Source organism: Eptesicus fuscus, chromosome 13 (assembly GCF_027574615.1).
Source record: "Eptesicus fuscus isolate TK198812 chromosome 13, DD_ASM_mEF_20220401, whole genome shotgun sequence".
NCBI classification, from domain to species: domain Eukaryota; kingdom Metazoa; phylum Chordata; class Mammalia; order Chiroptera; family Vespertilionidae; genus Eptesicus; species Eptesicus fuscus.
This window is the reverse complement of record NC_072485.1, coordinates 48,817,090-48,844,507: the sequence shown is the minus strand read 5'-3', so window position 1 is coordinate 48,844,507 and position 27,418 is coordinate 48,817,090. Positions and strand designations below refer to the sequence as shown.

General features: G+C 42.8%; 1 protein-coding gene across 4 annotated transcripts in view; it reads left to right on the top strand.

The window, feature by feature from the left end:
• Positions 1-27,418, top strand: part of GALNT18 (polypeptide N-acetylgalactosaminyltransferase 18) — a 288,829-nt gene that overhangs the window by 209,956 nt on the left and 51,455 nt on the right. For all 4 annotated transcript variants that reach the window (XM_028159854.2, XM_054724626.1, XM_054724625.1 and 1 more), the window contains exon 6: positions 2,039-2,153. In XM_028159854.2, the coding sequence (XP_028015655.1) occupies positions 2,039-2,153 (115 nt within the window). The remainder of the gene's footprint in view (positions 1-2,038; positions 2,154-27,418) is intronic.

The window sequence follows — 27,418 nt, the reverse complement described above, 5'->3', positions numbered from 1 at the left end:
AAATCAATACAACTTTCAGACTGACTGAGCCCACTTAATACCCCCGCTGGTTAATAAGTAACGGACTGCCTGAGGTGGCCTGTGCTCTTTCCCTGACTGGGTCTGGCCAGATGGGGAAGGCTCCGTCCTGAATGTCCAGCAGTGCCAGCTCAGTTCAGCATTGCAGGAATGCTCAGGGAAAGGCTGAGTACCCACTCTGCCCACCTGCTGGGCTGATGTCTTATGTCACCATGATTTAGAGAGGGGATTCTCTGGGCTTTTGTAATGGGCAAGTGCATCTTTTAAAATGATCTTTTGAGTACCAATTATGTCCCAGAGGATTTCAATACTTAATTTCATCCTGTGAGGTTATATAGTTGATTCTATTTCATAGATATGGAATCAGAGGCTCAAAGAGGCCAGGAAACTTCTCCCAGAGAAACAGCCATAGTGGGGATTTTTTCCAAGGCACTCACTTCTAAGGCCAGGGCCAAGCGTCTCCCACCAGAGCAGGAACTCACTCTGCTTTAGGAGAGGTGGACTGACCACCCTAGGTACCTGCGATCTAGGGAAGGTGAAGCCATTCAGAATAAAATGCTGTGATTGAAAGGAGGAGGGGCAGGGACCCCCAAGCGCTAGTCTCCACCTGAGCAGCTTCTGGCATCAGTCTTCCCCAAAGACATAGCCCGCCAAATAGCTGTTTCCCCACGTGGATGAGTTTCCAGTTTCAAAGATGGGTCTAATTGCATGTGACTACCAGTTTTCTCATCGCTGAAGAGTCTTCATTTCTCCTTTTTTTTCTCTTTCCCTCCAAATCCTTCAGCCACCAGCTGATAGGTTGCTACACAAGGACTAGAAATGGTAGCTGTGTGCAGTGGAACAATGCAGAGTCATTGTTCCCAGCAGAGAAGCAGCCCACACACCCTCATGCTAATTCACCTAACGTGGGTCACTCCTGGTAAAGTTCCGTGAAGGGTATCCACACACAGCCGGTGAGCCCCACGCTCATGCTCACCAAGGAAAGGCCTTCCAGCTGCTGGACCTGCTAACTGTGGATGTGTAGCTCCAGCCTAAGACCCATGCTGAATTCTAGACCAGGTGTTCTATCTCAGGCCTACCTGTTGGATGTCTCCCTGCAGGGTCCCACAGGCACCTTAGAGCAGTGTTCCCAGAAAGGAATACTTGCTTCTGAAGCCAGCTTCTTTTCTGTACCCAATTTTGATGTGTGGCCCCACCCCACCATCACCCAAGCCAGAAAGCCAGCTGCCATTCAGATTACTCCCTTGCTTTTACCTTCATAGTTCATCTATTTCAAAGTTCTGCTGATTTTATAGTAAAATATGTCTTTAGACAATCCCTATCTCCACTCTTGGCCCAGGTCCTCATCATTTCCAGGGCTACCTGGATATAGCAACAGGCTTCCTAACTGGATTCCTAATTTCCACCCAGTCTCCTACAATCTGACTTCCCTCAGCTGCCCGAGGATTAAAACACAGATCTTTAAAAACACAAATCTGCTCATACCACTGTCTGCTTAAAATTTCTCATGGACACTCCTGGATCTATAGATAAAATCCGAATTATTTACCATGCTAGCCAAAGCCCTCGCTAACTTTTCTAAGTGGACCAAGGTTGGCATGCAGAACCCAAGTTGGGGAAGGGTAGGGAAGTTGGCAGAGTGCCTGGGTAGAAACAGAGACTGGCTGTGCAGTTCAAAGTTCAGGGGCCAGGGCAGCTATAGATACAGACGTTCCACTCAGACTGGTAGGCTGAGCACCACTTCTGTGGGCTAACACAAACACAAGCACCAGGGGGGCTGATGGCTGGTCCCAGGACAGGAGCTGGCTGCTGCAGCCCTCTGAAATAGCCTCCCTGGGGTAGCTGGTGAGGGTAGACCTGGGAGGGCCACTCAGAGAACGAGCTCTGCACCAGCTTTGGCAGCAAAGGAAGGAAAAGGACCAGCTCCGCCTGGTGGGAAGGTACCACTGCTCTCACTCCCCTGGCAGAACCATGAGACAGCCCCGCTGCTAACCTGGCCCATCTCCCCTCACCCCTGCAGGAGCCCAGCCCTCATTGGCTGCTTCATTGTGGACCGCCAGTACTTCCAGGAGATTGGCTTACTGGACGAAGGCATGGAGGTCTATGGAGGCGAGAACGTCGAGCTCGGGATCAGGGTGAGCAGGGATTCTCACCCACAGGGCTTGGCTCAGCTCCCCAAAGGGTGAATGAATCTAGGAGGTGGAGAAATGGGGCTCAAGGTTGAGAGTCATGTACTGATTCCGAATGTCCATTCACTAAGCTTGGTCCATCTGTATGCAGTCAGCGCTGATTGGGATGAGATAGAGACACAGGATGGGATCTTCAGAATTTTCAGGAAGAAAATGACTTCAGAAACTGTATGGTTGGGGGTGGGGACATGGAAGAGTTGAGCTCCCAACTCAAAGAAACAACCTCTTTGTTAAAACCAAACATATACTCCTCTGGGGTGAGCAAAGTTGTGCTCCAGGTGTAGGCATCAAAGGTTGGATGAACAAGACTGACCCTCAGAGTCACCTCCCCTTGGGATCTCTCACTCTGATATTCTCGGTCTCCTCCACAGTGGCCCATAGACCTTTCCTAAAGACTTTGTCAACAGAGAGCTACAGGGAAATAAACTCATGGAGTATAAGCAGCAAAAGATTCCATGCTGGTCAGACCCTCAGGCCGGTTCATGCCTCATACCATTTTCTAGAGGTGGCCCCAACCCCACCTTAAAGCATAGGGCCCTTCCCAGCTATCACTGCATGGTGTGAACCCTCAATACACACCATTTAGTTTCTCATCCCAGAGAAACATTTCCCAGGCTCTGCCCCTTTCCCTGGGCCCATGAAAAGATAATTCCAAAACAAACCCCTCCCCGTGTCTGATGGGATGCACAGGTCCCCTGGTGGTTGGCAAGAATGGGATGATGGATACAACAAAGGACCTGGTCCTAGGGGGAAGCCCATGCCTCTATCTAGGTTGTGGTCCTATGAAAAACCCAACTTTCAAGCTGTGGTTGGTCCCTTCAATGGTCCCCACTGTCCTCTCCATGGGGATCTTTAAGCAGCCTGACACATCCATGCACTGCAGGCTTGCCAGCCTTTGGAGGAGACTTACTAAGTGTTCATGGCAATCAAAATGTACCTCCTTACTGTCAGCCTCCCATGCACACTGCACCAATGCCTGGCTGGCTCCTACTGGTAATCCACTCTCACACCTTTGGCCTTAGTGTCTGTCTGTACCTGGTATCTCCAGTTTCTAATATTCAGTTCCCACTCAAGAACTCCAGCTTTGACATACCTTCCTGTCAACTCTGACCCCCTTAGCCCTCCTACCCACTGGACAGCCTGCTGGTCCCGCACATCCTCCAACTGGGCACCTCCAATGAGCATCTCACATCACCTGCAGTGGCCTGACAGGTACTGTGTGAGCTGAACTTGTTGCCCAGACTGAACACTAGGGCTTTGAGGCCTGGCAGCAGGAGCAGCTTCTCTGAAGAAGAGCTTAGAAAACACTTCCTGACAACTGTATTCCCTGAACCTGAGACAGTGCTTTGGAGGCATTCAAATGCATGGGCTTATTGGGGAGCTAATATATTCATAGAGGACAGTGCCTGCATAATCACCTCATTTTTAAAGCTCTCCCTACACTGGTCATTTATCCGCCACTTGCGTCCTTACCATCTCATTTCAGCACCGCTCCTGGATAAGTGCTTGCCCCCAAACATTATATTTTTCACTATGAGTTGCTGCCAGGAATTGGCTGAGCGAGCAGGTTAGCTTCTAGTCACTTATGCTCTCTGGGTAAAAATATCTAGAACGGAGAAAGGAATTAGATTTGTGAACTCTGCTTCCAACACGTCTGTGAGTCAATCACAGAGTGATGGGAGATTTCTGGCTTCCCCTTGCCTAGGTTATAAAGCTATTCTGAGCATGGGCCTAGGTAAGCCTTTCAAATACTTGTTAAAAATCTTTGAGTGGTTTCGTGTTCAGGGTGTAAAATACAGTGCAAAATGTTGCCTGGCTGGTTTTTCCTTCATCTCTTTCCTCCTACTTTACGGAGATGACGTATCATCAGAGTTGAAGGAAAGGTGGCTTTTAAAGCAGGGACCCAGCAACTTGTTGGCTGGCAGAGCTGAGAACAGTGGTAGGGCTAGTTCATTTGAATTCTAGTTCCCTTTGTAAAGAATACAGAACTGCTGAGTATCTCTAAAATAGACTTCCACATTTTGTGTGGTTGTCAGTGTTTTTCTTTCATGTTTTATGAGTTAACATCTCTGAACCTCACTTTCCTCTTTTAGGATTTCCCATCAATTACCCCACAGGATTGTGTGTGAAAATGACAGACATTGCTTTTCTCACCTCATTTTGTCAGAGATCACTATTCAAGGTCCTTACCCATCTGGAACACAGAAGTAGTGTCATTTGCACAATTATTCAGTACTTGCTCTGTGCCAGCGATTGTGCTAGGCACTTTACTTATGCCATCCATCTATAAAACACTCTCAGAAGTAGCTGCTATTGTAATATCCCTTTTTTCAGATGAGGAAATTGTGAAATTAAGAGCTTACATATCATCTCAAGGTCATACAATTTATAAGATGTAGAGAAAGGGTTCAACTCCAGGTCTTTATGACTTGAAAGACTAGATAGATATACCACAGGGATCTAGAGATAAAAGCCCTTATAACATCCAAAAAAAAGGGTATTACAATGTCCTTGCAGCAATTACCTTCTACTTTATTCATTATTGTGTCTGCTGAGTTCCCATTTAAAGCCTTATTCTTACCTTGCAATCATTTCTAATATGGCTTTAAAAAAAAAACACTTATGATTTCTAAGTCCACAACTTAGTGGGAGAAGGAAAAGAGCTGCTATGGCCAAGCAGAATGAAAAGAGTGGGAAATAAGAGCTGATGTTGTGTAGAATTCATAACGATTACGTAATTGATGGCTATGAAGGTGCTAGGATATATAAGAAAGCATTTGAGAGCTGGCAAGGAATTAAGAAATTGTTAGACAATGTATGGGAATTGCACCCCCTCAAAAATATGCTGAAGTTCTAACCCCTTGTACCTGTGAATATGATCTTATTTGGAAACAAGGTCTTTGCAGATATAATTTAGCTTAAGGTGAGGTCATAGTGATTTAGGGTGAACCCTAACCCAACATTACAGGGCCTTTATGAGAGACACACAGGGAAGATGACCATGAGAAGATGGAGGCAGAGAATGGAGTTATGTTGCCACAAGCCAGGGAATGCCTAAGGCCACCAGAAGCTGAAAGAAGGATCCTCCTTTTAAGGAAGGTTTCTTCCCGCGAAGTTTTAGAGGGAGCATGGCCAATACATGATTTTAGACTTCTTGCCCCTGGTACTGTGAGAGAATACAATTCTGGGTTTTTAGGTGATCCAGCTTATGGTACTTTGTTATCACAGCCTAAGGAAACTAATACAGAGACCAATAGTTAAGAGAAAGTAGGAACTAGAGAAAGCCCGAGTCTGTTCTATTAGAAGAATCTGGTGACTTTGAGATTGTTTTCTCAATTTCATAGAGTACAGGAACAGAATACAAAGCCTAAGGCTTGCCCAAGGTAAAGAGTGTAACAACATATCCTCCCTCCCTACACACACACACACACACACACACACACACACACACAGCTCCCATGAAGCTAGGACTCTATAGGCCAATGATCTCAGTATAAAGATGAATTAGAGATACTCCCATCCTCACCCTCTTGGTCTTCTGCTGGGAAGATAGGAAAAAATTGTCCACTTCGAATCCCTCCCTTGGATTTATAACTTAAAATCAAAATACTTCCTGGTCCAGAAAACCTCAAGAATAGTATTTAGCTTAAAGTTGTTGGAAGTTCTTAGGCATCTGCAAAAGTGTATACAAGTCCTCTCTGGAGAAAGACCCCTTTAACTCATGCCACAGATTTCCCACAGCTAGAGTTCCAAGGGATATGCAGTCACTTAAAAACACACACACACACACACACACACACACACACACACACACACACACACAAAGATAGGGATAAAAGAAAGCACCCAGAGCAAACACCAGCAAAAGCATTGGACAGCCAAATTTGACCCACAAAGTCTTCAGATATTGAATCTATCAGGCACATGATATAAAATAAGTTGTGTAATATATTTAAATAAAAATTTTAACACCTTTAAAATATGAATAAGAAGCAAGACACTATAAAAAGATGAGTCATATTAGGATAAAATAGAATTTCAAGCATGGAAAATATTAAAAATAAAATTAAAAACTTAATGGATTTATTAAACAGTTAGACAGACATTGTTAAAGGAAAGAAATTAGTAAACTGGAAAATAGACCTGAAGAAATTATTTAAAATCAGCCTAGGACAGTGGTCAGCAAACTCATTAGTCAACAGAGCCAAATATCAACAGTACAACGATTGAAATTTCTTTTGAGAGCCAAATTTTTTTAAACTTAAACTTCTTCTAACACCAATTCTTCAAAATAGACTCTCCCAGGCCGTGGTATTTTGTGGAAGAGCCACACTCACGGGGCCAAAGAGCTGCATGTGGCTCGCGAGCCGCAGTTTGCCGACCATTGGCCTAGGATGATAAAGAAAAAAAAGAGGTTGAGAGACATTTCAAATTGAGGGAGAGGGTCTAGTATTTTAGAATTCCAAATGGAGATGATAAAATGAGAAGATGAGAGGATGGTTGGTCCCAGAAGAAAGAACACCTTTATTACATTCATTCCTTCCAATTTATTTGCAATTATTTTGCATTGTAGTTTTAAATTTTTAATTCATTATTTTTTAGTTTTACTCATTGTTGACAGTATTATAGATGCCCCCCATTCCTCCCCTTTTCCCCCTCTCCGCTCAGCCATGGCTCTAACCCCGGCCTTCTCCACACTATGGTTTGTGCCCATGGGTTATGCACATATGCATATATCTTTCTTCCAGGACCAAACATCCAGGCAGATTCCCAGGTTTACAGTGCAATTGTTGATCTTAATAACAGTCCCAAGTCATAAAGAAAAGTCTAAATTGTATTCTGTGTAATCTGTTCAATAAGACAAAAGATCCACATACCATATTTTCCGGCGTATAAGACGACTTTTTAACCCAGGAAAATCTTTTATACCCCCAGACGTCTTATACGCCAGAAAATACGGTACATATCTAAAGATTTCTTTGGAAAATGTTAAACTTCAGATATTGAAAGAGACAACTCCTTATTATGTGGAATTGACAAAAGAAAACTGATATGGCCTAGCTTATTTATAATTCCTTGAAATTAAATTATTTAATATAAACAACAGCTGTCTGCCCTAACCAGTTTGGCTCAGTGGATAGAGCGTTGGCCTGCGGACTCAAGGGTCCCAGGTTCAGTTCTGGTCAAGGGCATGTACCTTGGTTGCGGGCACATACCCAGTAGGGAGTGTGCAGGAGGCAGCTGATCGATGTTTCTCTCTCATCGATGTTTCTAACTCTCTTAGCCCTCTCCCTTTCTCTCTGTAAAAAATCAATAAAAATATTTTTAAAAAATAAACAACAGCTGTCTCCAGTTTTCTGGAATAGAAACCATAGAGGTAGGATGGGGAGGGAAAGCCTGGCATCACGACTGGGCTAGTGGCCTACCGTGGTGTCCAGAGCAGGCATTCAGACGAAAGAGACCCTTCCTCCCCATCTTGCCCAAGATGTAGATGGATCTTGACTAGGTTGGGCTCTTTGGTCTGTACCACAGAGAAGAGAGTGACCAGACAGGACTCTCTGTTGGACACCCACTGGGGCATATCTGCAAGTCACTGACTCTTTGGATATCTGTGCTTCACTTACTTGTGGGTTCTTGGCATTTTTGAGTCTCTGTCTTCAAACATTTATTATCCTCTGTCTCTTTAGAATATGGTCTGTTATTATAATGCTTCTTAAATAGCTTTTCACCCTCCAGGCTGACTGACCTTTTACCATCTGCTGGATAATTCTCTTTATTTTGGCTCACCCATGTTATCCAAGTCCTAGTGCCAGGCTTGCTGCTCTTGCCTAGCCTCACCATAAGTCTGACTGTGTGGAGGACAGCTTCCTGCGAATGATTCTGCCCCGACACCCTATGAAGCTGAGCAATGTCCAGGACAGGGGAAAGTCCAGCCGACTTGCTCCACGCTTGACCTTGTGGTCACCAAGGAATTGTTAAAGGTTCTCTTCATCTGGGTATCCTTATCTAATAGGTTAATGAAGCAGAGATTTGCAATTGAGATTTCTCAATACCTCAGAGAGTGACTTTATTTTAAATCGTTGACATCTTTCTATTGTCCTAGTCTTCCAGTTTTCATCCCCTCTCTAAAGTCTTCTTTCACAGCCATGGAGTATCTAGGTTCTCTGCATGGCATGCCCTGGGAAAATGCAGAGGCCATTTCACAGGGCCTGAGGAATGAAGGAAGCAAGAAGGTATGGACACAGTGGAAGGAGTAGACTTTACAAACTTCATAGTCTCCGGGATCAGAGATGTCTTAGTCCCTGGACTAGGTTCATCTGTGGCTCCTCTATCCACTAAGAAAAAATGGCAATGCCTTTTATACGTATTTCCAAAAATCTTTCCCTACAGTTACCCTGTTAAATGCACACAGCAATCAAGTGCTGTAGGCAAGCCAGATATCATTACCCTATAATGTTTTAAGATTAAAAAAAGTTAATTCATTCTCATACTTTGTTATCTCAATATTATAGTCATTATTTTAACAGTAAAGATAACAAGACATCAATTTAAGTGCTTTGCACACTATGAAGTGTTCTATCTATACTATACAAAACATGATCATATCTATTATATGTGTAGATATATGTTATATAAGTACACTATCATACAGTTTATATAGTGATTTATTTTTTAAAACATTCTTTAATTTATATTATTATGGTCCTACTGAACTTTTTATTCAGATAACATTCAGGAATCTATATTGTAAGTAAAGAAATCTCACTCAGGCTAACTGAAAGAGAAAAGGGATTTATCGCAGACTCTTGGATATCTCAAATAATTAATGAGAAGTCTAGAGAAGCTGATGCTGAAATCAAGCTGAAATCGAGACTAGATAGCAGGAACCATAGCCAAAGCCAAGTGGTAACCATGGTCTATTTAGGATAAATAGACCATTGCCATGAATAGATGTCCTACCACTGGATACTGAGCACCATTCCTCAGGTATTGGTGATATTCACCAGGATTCTGAGTCCTGCGTGAGAGCCTACTATTGGCTAAACCTCAGTTATACATCCATACCTTAGCTTCTAAGGGACAGGGACCGGTCATATATGCCTCCTTGCAGCTTCCAGAGGCCCAAGAATTACACATTACATGGTCCCTAATAGAGGAAGGGGATTTAAACTTGGGTTTAAGTGTCCTCTACAATAAGTAATATAATATCTAAGGTAGTGTGCTCTATATTCTGGATATTTCATCATAAATGGGATTTTTAAACAATCTCTTTATTATGGATAATTTCATATGTATGCAAAAATAGAAAGATTACTGTAACCAATCCCTCTGTATCAATTACACAGTTTAAAACTCATAGCCTGTTGGATTTTAATCTCTACTCCAATCCAATCCTCCCCCAACTCCAGTTATTTTGAAGCTATCCCCAGACATTATAGCATGGAAAAGTATTTCAATCTATATCCAAAATAGATGAGAACTTTTTTAAAAAAAACATGACCACAATACTATTTTCAGTCCTAAAAGTATTGAAAAGAATTCCCTAATACCATCAAATATTCAGTGCTCGTTTCCTAATTCTCTCCTAAGTTTTTGTTTGGTTATACAATTTGTTTGCTTGAGTCAAGATCCAATTGTTAATATATCTTTTCAAGTGTTTATTAATCTACTATATTTCTCTTCCATGTGTTTTGTTTCCCCTTGTAATTTATTTTTTAAAAGATCAGGCCATTTGTCCTATAGAGACTCCCACGGTCTAGATTTTCTCGATTGTGTTCTCCTAATGTCATTTAACATGTCCTTCTGTTCCATATATTTCTTCTAAATTGGTAGTTAGATCTAGAGATGTAGGTTCAATTGTGCAGCAAGAATATTTCATAGGCAGTATTTACGTAATTCCATCACGTAGCACACGATGCCTATCTGTCTACCCATTTGTGATGCTAACCGTCATTGCTGATTATTGCCCAGATGCAATAATTCATTAGGGATGGCAAAATGATGACATTTTCATTTTACTTCTCCTTCCTCATTTATCAGCTGGAATAACTGCTGGTGCACAATCACCTATTCGTTGGTTGCTCGGAAGTACGACCAAGTTCATTTAAAAACATCAGAATAAATAATTCTATAACAGCTTTCAAAGTACTGAATTGATTTTTCACCACCTTCCAAAGGGGAACATTTCATTTTTAGCATTTTTAGTGTCATTATGAATTTCCATATATTTGATGTATCTCAGTTCATTACATTTAACATCCTTATTGTTTTGCAAATTTTCACCTTTGGCCATTGAGAGTCTATTGACAGTAGTTCTGAGTCCTTTTGCTTCTTGACAGGCTTCCCTGCCAGCAGAGGTGTTCCAGGCTCACCTGCGCAGCTCCTGCTCCTGACCAGTGGTCAGGCAGTTCCCCAAGGAGCCCAGCTTTCTGGGAGGGAGAGTGCTGTTTACAGCCTCCATCCAGGGCTGCATATTGCTACTGGCTTGGCCCATGTTTCTAGGTCTTTTCAGTCGTCAGAGCTAGAAATTATCTTCGTAGAAATAAAATACTCCAGGCGTTCGTGGTGATCTCTCTGGCACAAATTTAGAACTACTGGGTTGTTACTTAAACCTTATCCATCTTGTATCTACATTGCCTTTCTCCCATGACAAAATTTTTGGGTTTTAATGATACCAACATATTTACTTGTTTGTTTTATTCCTTATTATGCACACAACTGTCTCAGAACAATTTAATATCTTTTGCATTTCTTTTTGTCTAGGTTGTATTCCACTAGAGATATACTGTTAAATGACTGTAATTTGAAGTCACCTGGAATAGTTCCTCACTGTATGGTTATCTTACCGACCAAATACACAGGTCCATTTGTCTCATTTTGCTTTTGATTTTTAGGAATAGATTTTTTTTTCATATTTAACTTTTTGTCACTATTAAATACTTATGTAATTCCAAAGTGAAATCTGTAAAAGACAGTGTCTTCAGAAAAATATACCTTCTATCACTGCCCTCGTCATCCTGTTTCCTTACTACCTGTAAAAAAATATATTTTTTTTCTGTTTTATTTTGTACTTTAAAAACTAGTCGTGTATGGCATACTGACTTTGCTGTCAAGGATGGACCACATAAATGATGTTGATCACATAAGATTATGATGGAGCTGAAAAATTCCTATCGCCTAGTGGCATAGCAGCCATGATGTCATAGCACAACCCATCACTCATGTGTTTGTGGTGATGCTGGTGTGAACACACCTACAGCATGGCCAGTCACACAAAAGTATCACACATACAGTGACGTACAGTACATAACACCTGATAATGATAATAATAAACAACTTTGTTCCTGCTTTATGTATTTGCTAGTCTATTCTTTTTATCTTTATCTTAGAGTATACTCTTTCTACTTATAAAAAAAATGTTCCTGTATACTCTGTCAGCAGCCACATATCATATGTCTTGGGAGGTGTACGATCGCATCAATTTCTTTTGTGCTTGATTTAATCTCATGTTTTGTTCAGTAATGTGCTGCTCAGGCTTGTAGCCTAGGAGCAATAGACAGTACCATGCAGCCTAGGTGTGTAGAAGGCTGTACCATGCAGGTTTGTGTAAGTGCACTCTATGATGTACACACAATGATGAAATCGCCTAATGACACATTTCTCAGGATGTATCCATTGTTAAGTGGCGCATGACTGTATAAGAAAATATGTATAAGTAGTCACCTCTCTCTTTCTTAGATAAATGGTAGTATACTATGCACACTTTTCACTACCTTGTTGTTTTTTCAGGATGAATATTTTTTCTGAAGATCACTTTATAGTAGTATAAAATTATGTTTCTCATTGCTTTTCTGTGGCTGCATATTACTCCAGTGTGTGACCATTCCGTAGTTTATGCTACCAGTTTCCTTTTGAGGACATATGCTATGATTAATAGTATTGTGAACATATTTTTTATATTTTACTAGGATATCATTTTAATAGGTTCCTACAAATGGAATTGTAAGGTCAAAAGTCAAGTGCATGTTTAATTTTGCTAGCCCTCATCAAATATCTCTCCAGACGGGCAATACTTTTTTTCCCTAGCAAGAGTGATGACAGGGCCTGCTTCCTCACAGCCAACCAGCCTATGTTATTGAACATTTGGGGTTTCGCCAATCTGACAGATGAAAAAATGGCTTTCAGAGTAGCTTTCATTTGCATTTCTCTTATTAAGAGCTAGGTTGAGCAGCTTTTCATATGATTAAGGCCATTTGCATTTCTTTTTCTATGAACTTTTCATATCTTTGGCCCATTTTCCTGTAGAATTGTTAATCTTTTCTCTATTTTTAGAATCTCTTTAACATTAAGGGTGGTAATTTTTTGCATGTCATATACATTGCAAATATTGTCTCCCAGTTTGTGAGTTATCTTTTGATTTTGCTTCTGGTGCTTTTGTCATGCAAAGACTTTTTCTTTTTAATGTAAGCAAATGTACCAGTCTTTTTCCTTCTTGCTTCCAATATTCAGTCAAAGAAAAACTTACCCACTATCAGGTTACCGAAGTATTCACCTATGTTTTTTTCTAACACTTGTATGATGATAATTTTTACATTGTAATCTCTGTTTTATTCAGAATTTATCCTGATGTATGGTATAAGGAATGGACCTAAGGTCTTATTTTTCTGTATAGCCATCTAGTTATCCTAACACCTTCTATTTAACATCTCTTCTTCACTGGTTTGTAATACTACCTTTATCATACACTAAATCACCCCACATATTTGAATCTGTTTCTAGATTTTATATTCTGGTTCCATTGATATGTTGGTGTATTCATGTACTAATATCACACAATATCAATTATATGGGCTTTATGTTATGTTTGCAAGTCCAAACTTACAAATGTTTGAATGTTATGTTATGTTTGCAAATTGGATTCTCCGTGTTTGTATCATGGAGGTCTTGAATTCAAAGGAGGAGAAGATGTGTGAGAGACACAAACATCGTCTTTCCCTCTTGCTTCCTGACTAGACTTTACAAACTTGATGCCAGAAATATGGGCACTTAATTTTTTCATAGTGCTACTTGGAACATAGTATGTGCTCAATTAACAGGTTTTGCATTGGAATGCCAGTCAAATGTAAGAAAATATATTCTATATATCTTATAAGATCAGAGCTATGAACAGTGGAACGGAAGCTGTAATGGATGTAGTTATCAATTCAATTCAAGAAACAGATATTAGAACCATATTTTAAAAAAGGAATGCCTAATGGGATAGTGAGCTTCCTATAATTGGACCTGTTTAAGGCATGGCCTCCTCTCTATATTACTAGAAAGACAGATGAGATTTTATGATCATAATACTGGGTTAATAGTAATGTAGCAGTGATTATATGTGAGCTACTGTCCTAAGTGCTTTACATCTATTAACTTACTCCTTGCAACAACCTTGTGATTCAGGTACTTACGTTACCCTCACTAACAGGTGGATACACTGACGCACAAAGAGGTGATATAACTTGCCCTATGTCCAATGACTGATAAATGGTAAAGCTGAGATTTGAAGACATTGTGCCTTACATAGGTAGGCATCGTGTAGTGGCCTTCAGTGGCAATCAAAATTTCTCATGATCTCCTGTGGGTTCATTCACATATTTACTCATTCATTTATTCTTTAAATAGCCACTTGCTGGTGCTGGGGAACTAGAGGTGAATGACACAAACCCTGCCTTTCAGTGGCTGTCTGTCTAACTGGAGAGACAACTACCTTACCATTTTCTAAGTACCAGTCGAATAGAAGATTATAGAAATGTCATGAGCTTAAACAGGATGTTTTGACCCCTTCCTTCATGTTGACTACTGATCCACCAATGGCAACTGTAGTGAATACACGACCCAGAAAATATGTTCACACTTTTTCTTGCAATAATCCTAAAAATATATTTAAAAGCAAGCAGTTATCCTTTTTCCAAACTATGAGTAATACTAGATAGTCAACACAAATTAAAGTGACAAATAAAAATGAACACAGTAAACATTTTTAAAATTGAAAAATTGATTGAAGAAATGAATAGTAGCATCATTTTCATCTGCAAAATTTGATTCAGGAAAACTAAACTTGGCTGAAATCATAACCATAAAAGAAAACTCTGTGATGGAGACCATAATTGTAAAATGTGATGTGGATTTAAAAATACCGATGGATGAATCATACCTTAATTGTTAAATCAATGCAAAACAGTATTAACCTCAATGAAAAAAATCCAGTAAAATAAAACTGGAAATTACTATAAAAGGAAATGTATTTTTATTACATTATATAGAAAGTTGACCAAGAATATTAAATTGCCTTAGTGACATTTACTCCAGAAAATACTTTCTGGATGGAAATTTATCACTGTGAATATAGTTTTTTTGTTATTTAAAAAATTTTTTTTATTGATTTTAGAGATGAAGGGAGAGAGAGAAAAAACATCAATGATGAGAGAGAATCTTTGATCGGCTGCCTTCTGCACAGCCCACACTGGGGATGGAGCCCACAACCCACATATGTGCCCAGTTGGGAATCAAACCATGACTTCCTGGTTCATAGGTCAACACTCAACCACTGAACCACACTTGCTGGACTGTAAATATAGTTTTAATTAAAGCACTAGCATGGCATAACCCACTCGGGTCAAAATGGTAAGGATGAAAGCACCTGTATGTATTGAAGTAGCCCCCGGAACAGAGTGACTACTGGATACATGGAAGTTGGCTCAGGTGTCACAGCTGAGGTGGCAGTTAGGCTAGGTGCCAAGGAATGAGTGTGTGTTCTTCAGGCAGGAAAAAGGACAGGCATTCCAGAGAGTCAGGGTAATGTGTAGATTGACAGCAGAGAAGGAGCATGACTGGCTAAACTGTATGGCTGGGAACTAGAGTCTGTAACATGACAGGGGCTAAGCAGAAGGGTAGAGACAGAAGACAGAGAGGTAGAGCTATCAGAATGGGGGTGCGGGGAGGGGAGAGAATTGGTCATTGGCAACCAGAAGGCAGCCTTTGGTGGGCTCTTTGCTCATCCTGCCTTGCCCAACATTTTCATCAGTGACTTCAATAAAAGGAAAAAAGTGTCCTTAGGGTAGGTTACCTGGAGCCAAGAGAGTTCAGACACTTCTTGGGCATCAATCCTGGCATGCATTTCTAAGTCTGAAATATCTAAGATTTGGCTTAGTGACATGACTCTTGGACAACAGAAAGAGGTTATTATTTCATAAGCAGATACATATTCACAGTTGTTATAAGTATTAGGCCATAGTCTGGAAGATGATGATGATGATGACAGTGATGATGATGATGATAGTGATGATGATGATTATGATGATAACAGGAACTTCCAGTTATTGTGTACTAGTGGCCCATAACCTTGTATATATTATCTCAGTACTTTTTATAATAGCCCTGTGAACTCCATGTTGTTATCCCCATTTTGTAAATTAGGAACCTGGAGGTAACAGGATTAAACGCTTCCCAAGATCACTCAAGATTAGAAACAACCTGACTGGTTTCCAAGCTCATGCCTTCTCACTGTGTCATGTTGCTTATCCACCTCTACTTTCAGGGTTTGAAATCATCCATGGCATACAGTTCAACTTCACAGGCTAACCTGGGCCAACATGGCTTCAGGAAATGGTCACAGTTCTGTTTCAGTACTCAATGAATCAGCCCAAATCCCTCATGGGGGCTGGGGCCAAGGTTCAATACCACACCATGTCTTCGCCTGAGATCGCAGTAGACTTCAAAACTGGAGCCGGTACCCTAGCCGGTTTGGCTCAGTGGACAGAGCATCAGCCTGTGGACTGAAGGGTCCCAGGTTTGATTCCAGTCAAGGGCACATGCCTGGGTTGCAGGCTTGGTCCCCAGTAGGGGGCCTGCAGGAGGCAGTGGATCAATGATTCTCTCTCATCATTGGTGTTTCTATCTCTCTCTCATTCTCCATTCCTCTCTGAAATCAATAAAAATATTTTTTTAAAAAAAGAAAGAAACTAAAAGCAAAGTTAAAAAAAAAAACAAAAACTGGAATGGGCGATAGAGACAAGAACTGAGCCAAAAGCCAGAGTCCAGGGTCAGAAAGGAGGTAGACTGAGGAGCTGACAAAAGAGAGAAGCCAGAAACAGACAGAGAGTCATAAACCTGGGTTCAGGGAGCCACAGTCACAGAGGAGGGAAAGGAAGCAAATCAGGGTCTGTAGCAACTGCCTAGAACAGGCATCACCATTATTTGAGACTTTTTACAAAATATATCTAGGGCTAAAGGGCTAGAGACTTTGCTAAAATTACCAGTAAAAAAGGTTCAGGCAGGTTACTATGTTTGTATCTAGCCTGCTGTGACCTTGGACTTGGATGTTTCAGTAATCCCCGCTCACTGCTAGCATCGTGGCTGAGGAAGATGAATAAAAACACTGGCTATCACCGTTTCAGGTAAATCAGCTGTTCTCTGCCAGCACAGTCAGAGAGACTTGAGGAGGAAGAGAAGGGGTGTGGGCACTGGCATCCCTGCTCAGCTGAGAGGGTCTCAGGAAACCATCAGATGCAACATCTCATAGAAAGGCCACAAGCAGGTTCTCTAACTCCCATCCCCGAGACAGAGAAATTAAGCACCTTACATTGGATTTTAGTGTTTGGTTGCTTCTAAATGTTAGGGTTAGCCTAAGTTAGCTGGAGCTAGAGTTCAGAATAACCTGAGAGCCTAGAATAACACATCCCTGTGTGTGTGTGTGTGTGTGTGTGTGTGTGTGTGTGTGTGTGTGTGTTCGTGTGTATTGTGTGGGTGAAGACAGTGAGCTGTGCCACTGTTCTGTATCATTTTATCATGAATTGGCCTCTGTTCTGGCATTGTCCTTCAGCTGCTGTCATGGGGTGAAACCTTCAGAATGCTGACAACTGTACAATAGAATAAGTGTCCCTCTATGTGGTCTTCTGAGGCCAAGGATTTCAGCACAGTTTTCAAGTTTGTGGGCTTTTATGCTTTCTAAGGGAAATTTCCCAGTGACTCAAAGCTTTAGCTGATGCGTCGCCCACACGTTCCCTTAGCACTGTATTGCATATTAATTAATAATGGTTTCAGTTATCACTGAAGGTCAAGACCTAGCCTTTCTTGGTCCTTATAAATGAGCTATTAAAAGTCCGACAAAGACGGCATTGAAATTTCAAGTCCAGATGACGGGAAATTTAGGGGTGCCATTGGCTAAGAAAGGGGTATTTGGGATAGAGACTTGTTTAGGGAGCAGGGGGAAGTGGAGAGCGAGTTTGATATTAAAAACATCAATGGAAATAATCAAAAGCTTGCATTATTCATCTATCTGTTCACTCCTAAAGTGAACATTTATTATGCTGCTTGTGCTATGAACTTGGCATTAGGATACAGAGCAATGTAGTATCTGGATCATGACTTCAACAGGAAGTCAGAAATACATAACTTAAGGTAAAGAGAAGACTCAGATGTGAGACAAGGGGAGCAGGTGCCCTCTGTGTGCCCATTGAAGGTAAGAGGATGGAGGAGCCCAGTGAGGATGAAAGTTTGAACTGAGTAGAGACTTTAGAATTGAGTGTGGGCATAGGACATGGAGAACATGGGGCAGAGTGGTACCCAGATTATGGGGAAGAATTGGCTGAAAAGGTAAGAGCTAGGTTGCTAGAAAATCACAGATATCCGGGGAAGGCAGTACAATAACCATGCTAAGATGAATAGTAATGGTAAGAGCTACCATTCAGCAAACATTTTTGCTCAGTGAACTTATGTATTTAATGCCAGGTACAGTGCTGAGCACTGGGTGTGCAGTGATGAACAGGAGAGTCTAGGTTGTGCCTTCAGAGAGCTTCCATTCTAGTGAGTTTTATGCTATATGTCATTTACTCCTCCAAAGGCTCGAATTATTATCCTCATTTTACAGATACAAACAATGAGGCTCAAGAGATTGGGCCACTTGCCCAGGTTGCACAGGTAAAGAGTGGTGGAGCTTGGCTTTGAACACAGGTCTGTCTGGTGACAAAGCCTCTAAATCCCCAGAGAGTATAAGTGAGAAAGGGCATACCAATGCAGCTGGGAGAAGCCTTTTGAAGGCAGAGGTAGAGTCAACAGCTGGTGACATCAGACAGACTCACAGGGCCAGGCAGGGAGTGGCGAGGGATTGAAAGGAGGCAGAGTTTAGAGAGTTTATCTGACCATGAATGAAGGGAGAGGGAGTCATTGAGAATGGTGACTCGGTGCTTGCTTTGTAGGGCCATGGGAAAGTATGGACTTGACCTTGAGAGAGTGGTTGAAATTTTCGTGTCCTTCTAGGTGGTCAGCTGTAGTTGGCCCTGCTCTCTTAGAATGTGTGACATTAGGCGTGGCCTCCTGGGATCATGGGCCTGAAATTCCCCGGTCTCTTGAGCTCTGAGCAACTTGAGGCCTCTGGGATTTGGGGGACTTTCCTGCTTGTGATCTCCATGTATGAGGGAAGCGTGGTGTCCCAAGCAGCCAGGAACCAACTAGTCTGCCATGCCCGGCAGCAAAGGCACCTGAGAGCATGGGAGGAAGGCGTCTCTGCCATAGCACATTATCTCCTGCACACTCTCCACAATTACAAACCAGCCACCAAACAGACGCAGCTTAACAGTACGTTATAAAAGTTTTACAGTGAGTAAAGATAAGTGCAAAATTAATCCCTGAAGAACAAAGCAATTAAAAAGTACAAAATGAAGCAACTCACTAGAGTGGCGGGGAGCAGAAGTGGGAGCACACCATGGAGAAGTTTTCTCTGGAAGGGGCTTCACGATAGGTTTTTAAATTGTGTTCAGTGAGGGAGCCATAGGAGAAGGAACTTTAATAAACTGCCTGGGAGAGGTAATAATAAAGAGCTTTGCGACTCAAACTGAAGGAAATTTTTATTTCCTTAAACAATTGGGACCAAGGGGGGGTGGGGGAATGGCAATGAAGCCATTATTGGGACAACTAATGAAATTTGACTATAGACTGTAAATTAGATAAAAAGTAATGTATCTATGTTTAATTTCCTTATTGGGGGGAAAAGCAAAAATTAGCAAATAAATAAATAAATGAACATGGGAGTCAGAAATATAGGTTAAAGCTCTGACAGATCATTCTCTCTCGCTCTCTCCTTTTCTTTTTCTTTTTTGTATTTGTTTTTCTTTAATTGAGCCTGCCTGCTGTTTTCTGTCATGTCCTGAAAGGTAGGTTTTTGCTACCATTACATGGCAGTTCGAATTTTCCAAGGAAGGACCACCAGGCAAGGCCAGAATTAGTTGTTAAAAATGACTGACAGAACCTGAGCCTGGGCTTCTCTTTCTTACGCTCCTTCCTTTTTCTTCCTCCTCTTTTATCATCATCATCATCATCATCATCATTCAGACACTGGTTTTCTTTTGGTAAGACCTGATATTCATATATCTGAAATTGCAGAAGGGGAATACAGAAGCAAGGCTCACCTGAATATAAAGAGAGTCCTGAAAATAAAGAGTTAACTCCTGGCGAACTACCCCAGGGAACAATATTTACTCCTTTAGGTCTTCTCTCTCTCTCTCTCTCTCTCTCTCTCTCTCTGTCTCTCTGTGTGTGTGTGTGTGTGTGTGTGTGTGTGTGCTGCCTGTCTAGTTTTGGACAATCCGAGGGACAGGCCCCTGGTCCCTTTCCCTCCTCGGGGCACCGCCCAGCAGTGGTAGATTGCCCCACTTTATTCTTTACTTCTGCTTCAGATCCTGCTCACCAAGGCATGAGGAGCATGAAGACTTGCTTAGTTTTCACTGCAGCCATGTAAAGAAGTCATGGAGTAGGAGGGAGAAAATAGTTATATTGTGATTTCAAGATAGATACTTATTTTGGATTTTAATGTTTCTGAAATCAGATTTGACTTATACATTTGGCATATCTTAATAAATAGTAAATATATAAATAAATTACAACTTATTATCCAAACCAGAACACTTTTGAGAGTGAAAGGGGTTTCTATTAATAATTACACTGGAACGACAGGTATAAACCAGTATTGTTATGGGCAAACCAGAACATATGGTCACACGACATAATTTTACTAGGGGCCCAGTGCACGAAATTCGTGCACAGAGGGGGGGTGTCCTTCAGCCCAGCCTGCACCCTCTCCAATCCGGGACTGCTGGCTCCCAACTGCTCGCCTGCCTGCCTTCCTGATTGCCACTAACTGTTTCTGCCTACCAGCCTGATCACCCCCTAACCACTCCCCTACCAGCCTGATTGATGCCTAACTGCTCCCCTGCCAGCCTGTTTGCCCCTAACTGCCCTCTCCTGCAGGCCTGGTCCCCCCCCCCCCAACTGCTCTCCACTGCAGGCCTGGGTCCCCCCCAACTTCCCTCCTCTGCCAGCCTGGTCACCCCCTGCAGGCTTGATTGCCCCCAACTGCCCTCTCTTGCAGGCCTGGTCCCTCCCAACTGCCCTCACCTGCTGGCCATCTTGTGGCGGCCATCTTGTGTCCACATGGGGGCAAGATCTTTGACCACATGGGGGCAGCCATCTTGTGTGTTGGAGTGATGGTCAATCTGCATATTACTCTTTTAATGCAGTTCATTCACTTGACATTATTTGTTAAGTGCCTACCATATGTGGCATTGGGTATACAGTGTTTAACATGGGCATATAATGTTTAGAAAGTAAACACAGCCCTTTCCTCTTGGAGGAGCTAATGGTACAATGAGACAGACAGCTGATAAAAGGGGATAAAAAATAAATATATAGTTACAAATTGCAATAAGTGCTATATTAGATAACTCGAGCTGCCATAACAGCATACCACAGATTAGGTGGCTTAACCAATAGGAATTGACTTTCTCACAGTTCTGGAGGCAGGAAGTCTGAGATCAAGATGCCAGTGTGGTCGGGTTCTGGTGAGAGCCCTCTTCCTGACTTTCAGACCACCTACCTTCTCAGTGTGTCCTTAAATGGCAGAGAGAATGCTCTAGTGTCTCTTCCTTTTCTTATAAGGATGCCAGTTCCGCCTGATCAGGGCCTCACCCTACACCTTCCTTTAACCTTAAGCACCTTTTTAAACTTTCTTTCTCCAATACAGTCACCTGGGGGTTAGGGCTTCGACATGTGAATTGGAGGGGGACACAATTTAGTCCATAGCAAGTACTACAATGGAAAACATAGAATATAACTTCCAGAAAGTTGGGGATTTTGTATGTTTTGTTCTGTGACGAAATTCCTATCTCATACAACAGTGCCAGGCACATAGTAAGTGCTCAATAAATAATTGTTGGCTTGAATTAAAGCAGAGAAAGGACATGATCTGATTTATAATTCTGGGAGATGGATTGAAGGTCAACAGGGTTGAAGCAAAGAGACTTGTTAGGAGGCTGTTGATAGAGTTGTCCACACAAAAATAATAGCGCTTGGACCAGGATGTTGGCTGTGCAGATTGAGAGATGTGATTAAATTAGCTATATTTAGGAGGTAGCACTGACTGCATTTGCTGATGTAATTGGATGTGGAGAGAGAGGAAGATGACATAATTATGGATGAATTACATTATTTATGTAGGTTTCAGGCTTGGGCTATTAGGTGGATGAGGGGAAGACTAAAGGACAGATGGGCAGGCAGGGAAGAAAATAAAGAACTTGGTTGTGAACAAGGTAAGTTTATGGTGCCTGAGAGACATACAGTGAGGGTGACGTGTAGGCAGTTAGATATATAAATCTTCAGCTCAGAGGAAGGTGATATTTCCCCCTGCCTGAAAAAGCTCTCATTATAGCAATGGTGAATCAATGGAATCTTACAGTGATAATAATTTTATCCAATACTTAGTGGGTTTTAAACTTGTACTGGGTGTTGAAATAAACCTCCTGCATTTATTACCTCATTGAATTATCAAAACATCTATTTTTGCAATGTGTCATTTTTGTTTCCATTTCACAGACAAGGAAACTGGATGTTAGAAGGTGAAATGAATTGCCTAAAGTCACCAACCCAGCAAATGGGAAATGTGTGCTTTGATAACAAGATTGTTGAACCCCAAAGCCTGTGCTTGTAACCACAATGACCTTCTGTTTTCCAAGGAGCAGAGGTCTTGGAGGCATTTTCTACTCTGCTTCTAAATTAGCATGTGACCTTGGACCTCAGTTTCCTTACCCAGGAAAGGATGGGAGGTGATGTCAGGTCCCCTATAGTTCTACGATACTGCAATGCTGATCTCTTTGGTAAATCCCATTTTTAATGTGAGTTTTCTATAAGTGCCTTTCAGAGATGATACCCAAGCTGAAAATTCATTCTGATGTGTATAAAAAGGGCAAATCTCTTTAAGCAAGGACCCAGCACACCAGCTGTCTTAATCTGAATTCCAGTGGAGTAAGAGGAAAGCTCCACAGAACAAATATAATTTCTGAGAGGATACTCAGCATCTCAGATTCATTTTTATTATCTGAATGATAACCTCGAAGGTCCCATGGAGCCGAATGTGGGGGTAGTGCTTGGGCCAAACACACAGCTTCCTCTAATGTCTGCAACAGGGTCTGCCAGACTGCCGCAGTTCCTCACCTATGCTGGCTCAGTGACACCTGAGTTACCTGCCACTTGGTAGATGGCCCACTGTGCTGGGGTGACAGAATAGTGATTCTTGGTTTTCCTGGCATTTCAAAAAAGACCCTCCTGAACTATGGTGGGCCAGTGTCGCACTTTTGAGGGGACATCTGATATGGGCAGTCCATTTGAATTTGATTGGGACATGCTAATGAGCCAGTGATACATATGGGATTTGTTTCTGATTAGATTAAACTTCTGAGAGAATAAAGAAATAGTCACTGATTAAAGACATAAAGAGGAAACACTTTAAGTGAGTAAGTGGTTCATCTGCATATAGAAAAGCATAAATTAAACATAGTCCAGGGGACCAGATCTGAATAGCAGCTGGATAGAGTGAGCTTTTCAGAATGTGGCCACAAAGAAGGTGTGCTCACAGCAATTCAAAGGGACTTAACTCACCAGAGAGGGCTCTGAACACTCCATAGAAATGGAAAAGACTCTCAGATGAGGGATGGGAGGGTTTTATTTGGATTTCAGAAAATTGCTCCCCAAGTCCCTGTTACATTCAAGCTCATTATCATTCTCTAGTAGCACCAGTGATGGTCATGGGGTCAGAGAGCTTAGTTCCAAACAAATACATGATTAGAGTAAACTGCACATGGGTCAATGGGACCCTGATTTGGAATTTGGCCAATACTTCTGCCCCTTGGGGTTGCTATAGTTTTGTTTCCATGGAAATGCCTGCACGGGGACTAGCCAGCCTTTCCCACCTCCCTGGCTCATTTTGAGATGGTGGAGCTGCCACAGGGCTGCGGTCTATGGCTGCCTGAGGAGCCCCTAGCCATGCATGACCTCCAAGCCGCGGCCTTTTCTTTTCCTCCCTGCCGACTTCTTTCGGGTCTTCTGACCTCTGCCCTGGACTTGAACCAGACTCTAACCTGCAGCCTGTTTTACTGGGGTCCTAACACCCTCCTACCCCTGGCAGCTTCCTCTCTCATCCCTTGGGACTAAATCTACTCTCTGATAGCCAGCTAAATCTTCAGCCTCTAGGAGGTCCTGCTCTGAACTGACTCATCACCTGGATTTGGGGAGCTGTCACTTTCTGGACCATCTCTTCTCAGCCCCGGAACCTTCTGCCACAAAGTCCCACCCAATAGACTGAATCCCTGGTACCAGTGCTACAGGGCCCAAGCCCAGGCTTCTCTGGTCACCTTGGCTCTTTGCACACTGGCAGATTAAAGTAATCAGGGAAAATAATCACAGGCTGCAGTAGCAGCCCTCAAGCCCCAGAGGCTTAACCTAGGACAAGTTCATTTCCTGCTCATATCACAGTCCCCGGGGCAGCTATTTTCCAAGTGGTGACCGAGGGACTCAGGTTACTTCCTTTGTGGGTTCCCTATCTTTGAACTTCAAGGTCATCCTGGCTTAAACATCCAGCAGATTATGAGGGAAAGGAATAGAAATTCTTACGGGTTTCCCACACTAGATACTTACCCACCTTGGCCAGGAAGTGACAGCTGCCATTTCCTCTCTCATTCCATTGGTCTGAGCTGCTCACATGGTCCCTCATGACTGCAAGGGAGTCTGGAAGATGTAGAGGAGCATGAATGGATTAGTGAATGACAGGAGTCTGCCACACCCTTGTAGACCACCCTTCTCCTGTCTCTGCTTCTCTAATACCAGTATGTTCAGGCCTGACTTCTTTCTTTTCTTCATTTTTTGTCTTGAGTTCAACTTAGCCTGACTTTGGACAGTATTAATAAGGCCTGTTGGCTGATAGGAGATTTGAGGTCATCATGAATAAACTCTCCTTGGTTGGAACCATGAAAGGATGCCTTCCAAGCTCAATGACCAAGTTGGCCAAGAGATCTTCATGAGCTCTCCCATGAGGAAGTGAACTCCCACAGCCCCAGTCTTTATAGTCAGAGCATTAGGGTCCGAGGAAGAGCTGGATCCTCTGTACATGATGGGCTAGTGTGCTGAGCTTGGTGCCATCGCTGCCCCTGGGTTTCCGGTAGGAAAGCAGCTATTTCAACAAAGCTCCAGTCCCTGTAAAACTGCCTTTTAACGTTTTCTTCAGGAAAAGCGTCCAGACATTCCAGCCCAGCTGGTCCCTCCTTGGAATTCTGCCAGGTGACTCCCCCTGCGGCCTTCTGGTAGTTATGAAGAATCCCTTTCAAATAGGGAAGTTGCTTTGGGTGCTTCGTAGGGTCAACTAAAACCAGAACCCATCAGGGACACCTTCCAAGAAAAAGCACCCCAGTTTTCCCAAGCAGTGGTCTGTCCAGAGATTCTTCAGTAGTGTCTATTGTAAGAGGAGGGCAGAAGCTGTATCCCCAGGGAGTGTTTTTCAGTGGGGTCTGATGAAAGAATAAGCATTGTCAGACTTTAAAAATGTTTCTTTATACTTTAAATAAAATAACAAAATGTCTACCCTTGGAAACCTGGGAGAGTACCAAGTAAAGTGCAGTGGGGATAATTCAGCACTAAAGCCCAGTGTGTCTTTCATTCATGCAGTAAGTGTCTGTCATGAGCCAGATCCTGTTTAGGCACTGGAGGGTCCTTAATGAGAGCGAGGGGGCCAGGGCCTCCTCTACTGGCGGGTGTTGCGGACCCATAAACAGGAGAAAGAAAAGCTCTATCTCACTAGTAGTCAGGGAGTTGCAAATTAAAACCACCGTGAGAATGAATCTCATATCCATTGGATTGGCAAAAATGAAAACGTTGGACAATGCCAAGTGTTGGCGCAATTGTGAAGCAACATGAGTGCTCATCTGTGCTGGTGGGAGTGGAACTTGGGGACTGACTTTGGAAGAGTTTTGCTTTTCCTAGGCAAGTTGACTGTGTGTGTAACCCGTGCCTCAAAAATCCCTCTGTCGCGTAAACACACTGAGGCTCCCGCTCTTGGGCACCAAGAGACGTATATAAGATTGTTCCAAGAAGCGCTGTTCATCATACTGGAATCAGCCAGCCTGCCACCCAACCGGAGAATGCCTAAGCAAACTGCTGTGTATTTATACAATGGAACACGGTGGTGGTGCAAGGAAATGAAGCAAAAAGCAAGTTGCAGAATGCAGACAGTATGCTTCCATTCACGTAGCATTCAAAAACAGCCAAAACGAAAGCTAAACAGGTAGTTTGGGGTTGGTGGCAAGAAAATTATTAACAAATTTCAGGATAATGGATTACATCTGGGGGTAAGGAGGGGCACAAAGAGATTTCTAAGTTCTTGCCAATGTACTGTTTCTTAAGCAGGTGGTAAGGAAACAGTTGTCCCCTGTATTATGTGTCTTTAACTGTATGTATGCATTTTATATACATACACACACACACACACACACACACACACACACACACACACACACACAGAGAGTGATCGTAAGTGCTGTGCAAGGGGAAGTATGGGTGCTATGGGAACACATAGCAGAGGCATTTAACCAAATTTAGGGCAGTAGGGAAAGTAGGTAGGAATTACCAAATAAATGCAGGTGGTGGTGGGGTGGGAGAGAAGTCCAATAAAGGGAATGGCATGTGGTGGGTGGGGAGAAAGCCAAGAACAAGGTCTGCCCTAGGAACTAAGAGAAGGTGGTGAAACTGGACAGTATGGGGTAAAGGATGAAGCTGCAGTGAATAGGACGGCCCAGATCTCAGAGATCCTGCAAATCAGGTGAAGGAGTGTGATCTTTCTCTGGAGACTAAAGGTGGCAAGTGCTGGAATGAGATGCATTTGGGGAGGAGTTGGACTCCTTGTCTTACATCATCCCCATCCCAGCTCCTCCTCTACCTCCCACCCTTGACTCAGCTTGCTGACAGCCCCTGCCTTTTATCTTAGCCTTGCCCAAATTTGACCTCTTTCCCCTTCTTTTTTAAAAAATATTTTTTCATTGATTTCAGAGAGGAAGGGAGAGGGATAGAGAGATAAAACAGCAATGATGAGAGAGAATCACTGATTGGCTGCCTCCTCCACGTTTCCTACTGGGGATGGAGCAGCAACCCTGGTATGTACCCTGGTTGGGAATCAAACTGCGACCTCCTGGTTCATAGGTTGATGCTCAACCACCTGAGCCACACCGGCCAGGCTTCTCTCCCCTCTTATTCCCATGCAGGGCCGGACAGGGGTGCAATGAGTGAGGTGCCTGTGACAGAACTGAAGGACCGCTCTGCCCAGCCCGGCTCGATGTCTTTGTCGCATGTCTGACCCCACAGCCACTCTGTGGATCACTGTGGTCTGCCAGCAGTTGTCAGGCCTCCGCTTCAGCCTCCATCCTCCTCATCTTTCTCCCCCAGCCTGCCTGGTTTGGCTTTCCACTCTTGTCTCAGCATTTCACAGCCAAGTTAGGCGAAACAGCTACACATAAAAAGATAATTAACAACATGAGCCAAGAAATGCAGACCACATGAGTGGTACAAATCGTGTTTCGGGAGTTTGGAGGAATGGGGCCAGGCTGGCTTTGGATGGATGGGGAGCAGGAAAGAGGTTTTCTGGGCTAAGGGAACAGTGGGAACATTTTGCCAAGAGCAAAGAGCTCAGTACAAGTCCTGAGGAGATAAAAGCTGGAAAGGACTTGTGATCTTGAGCTGTGAACCGTGGCTATGAAGTACAAGGCTCAGGTGTCACTGCCCCCCCACCCCACCAACCCCTTACCCACAATAAACGTTACTAATAAATTATGGCAGGCTTTTCCACTGAGCCCCGCGGG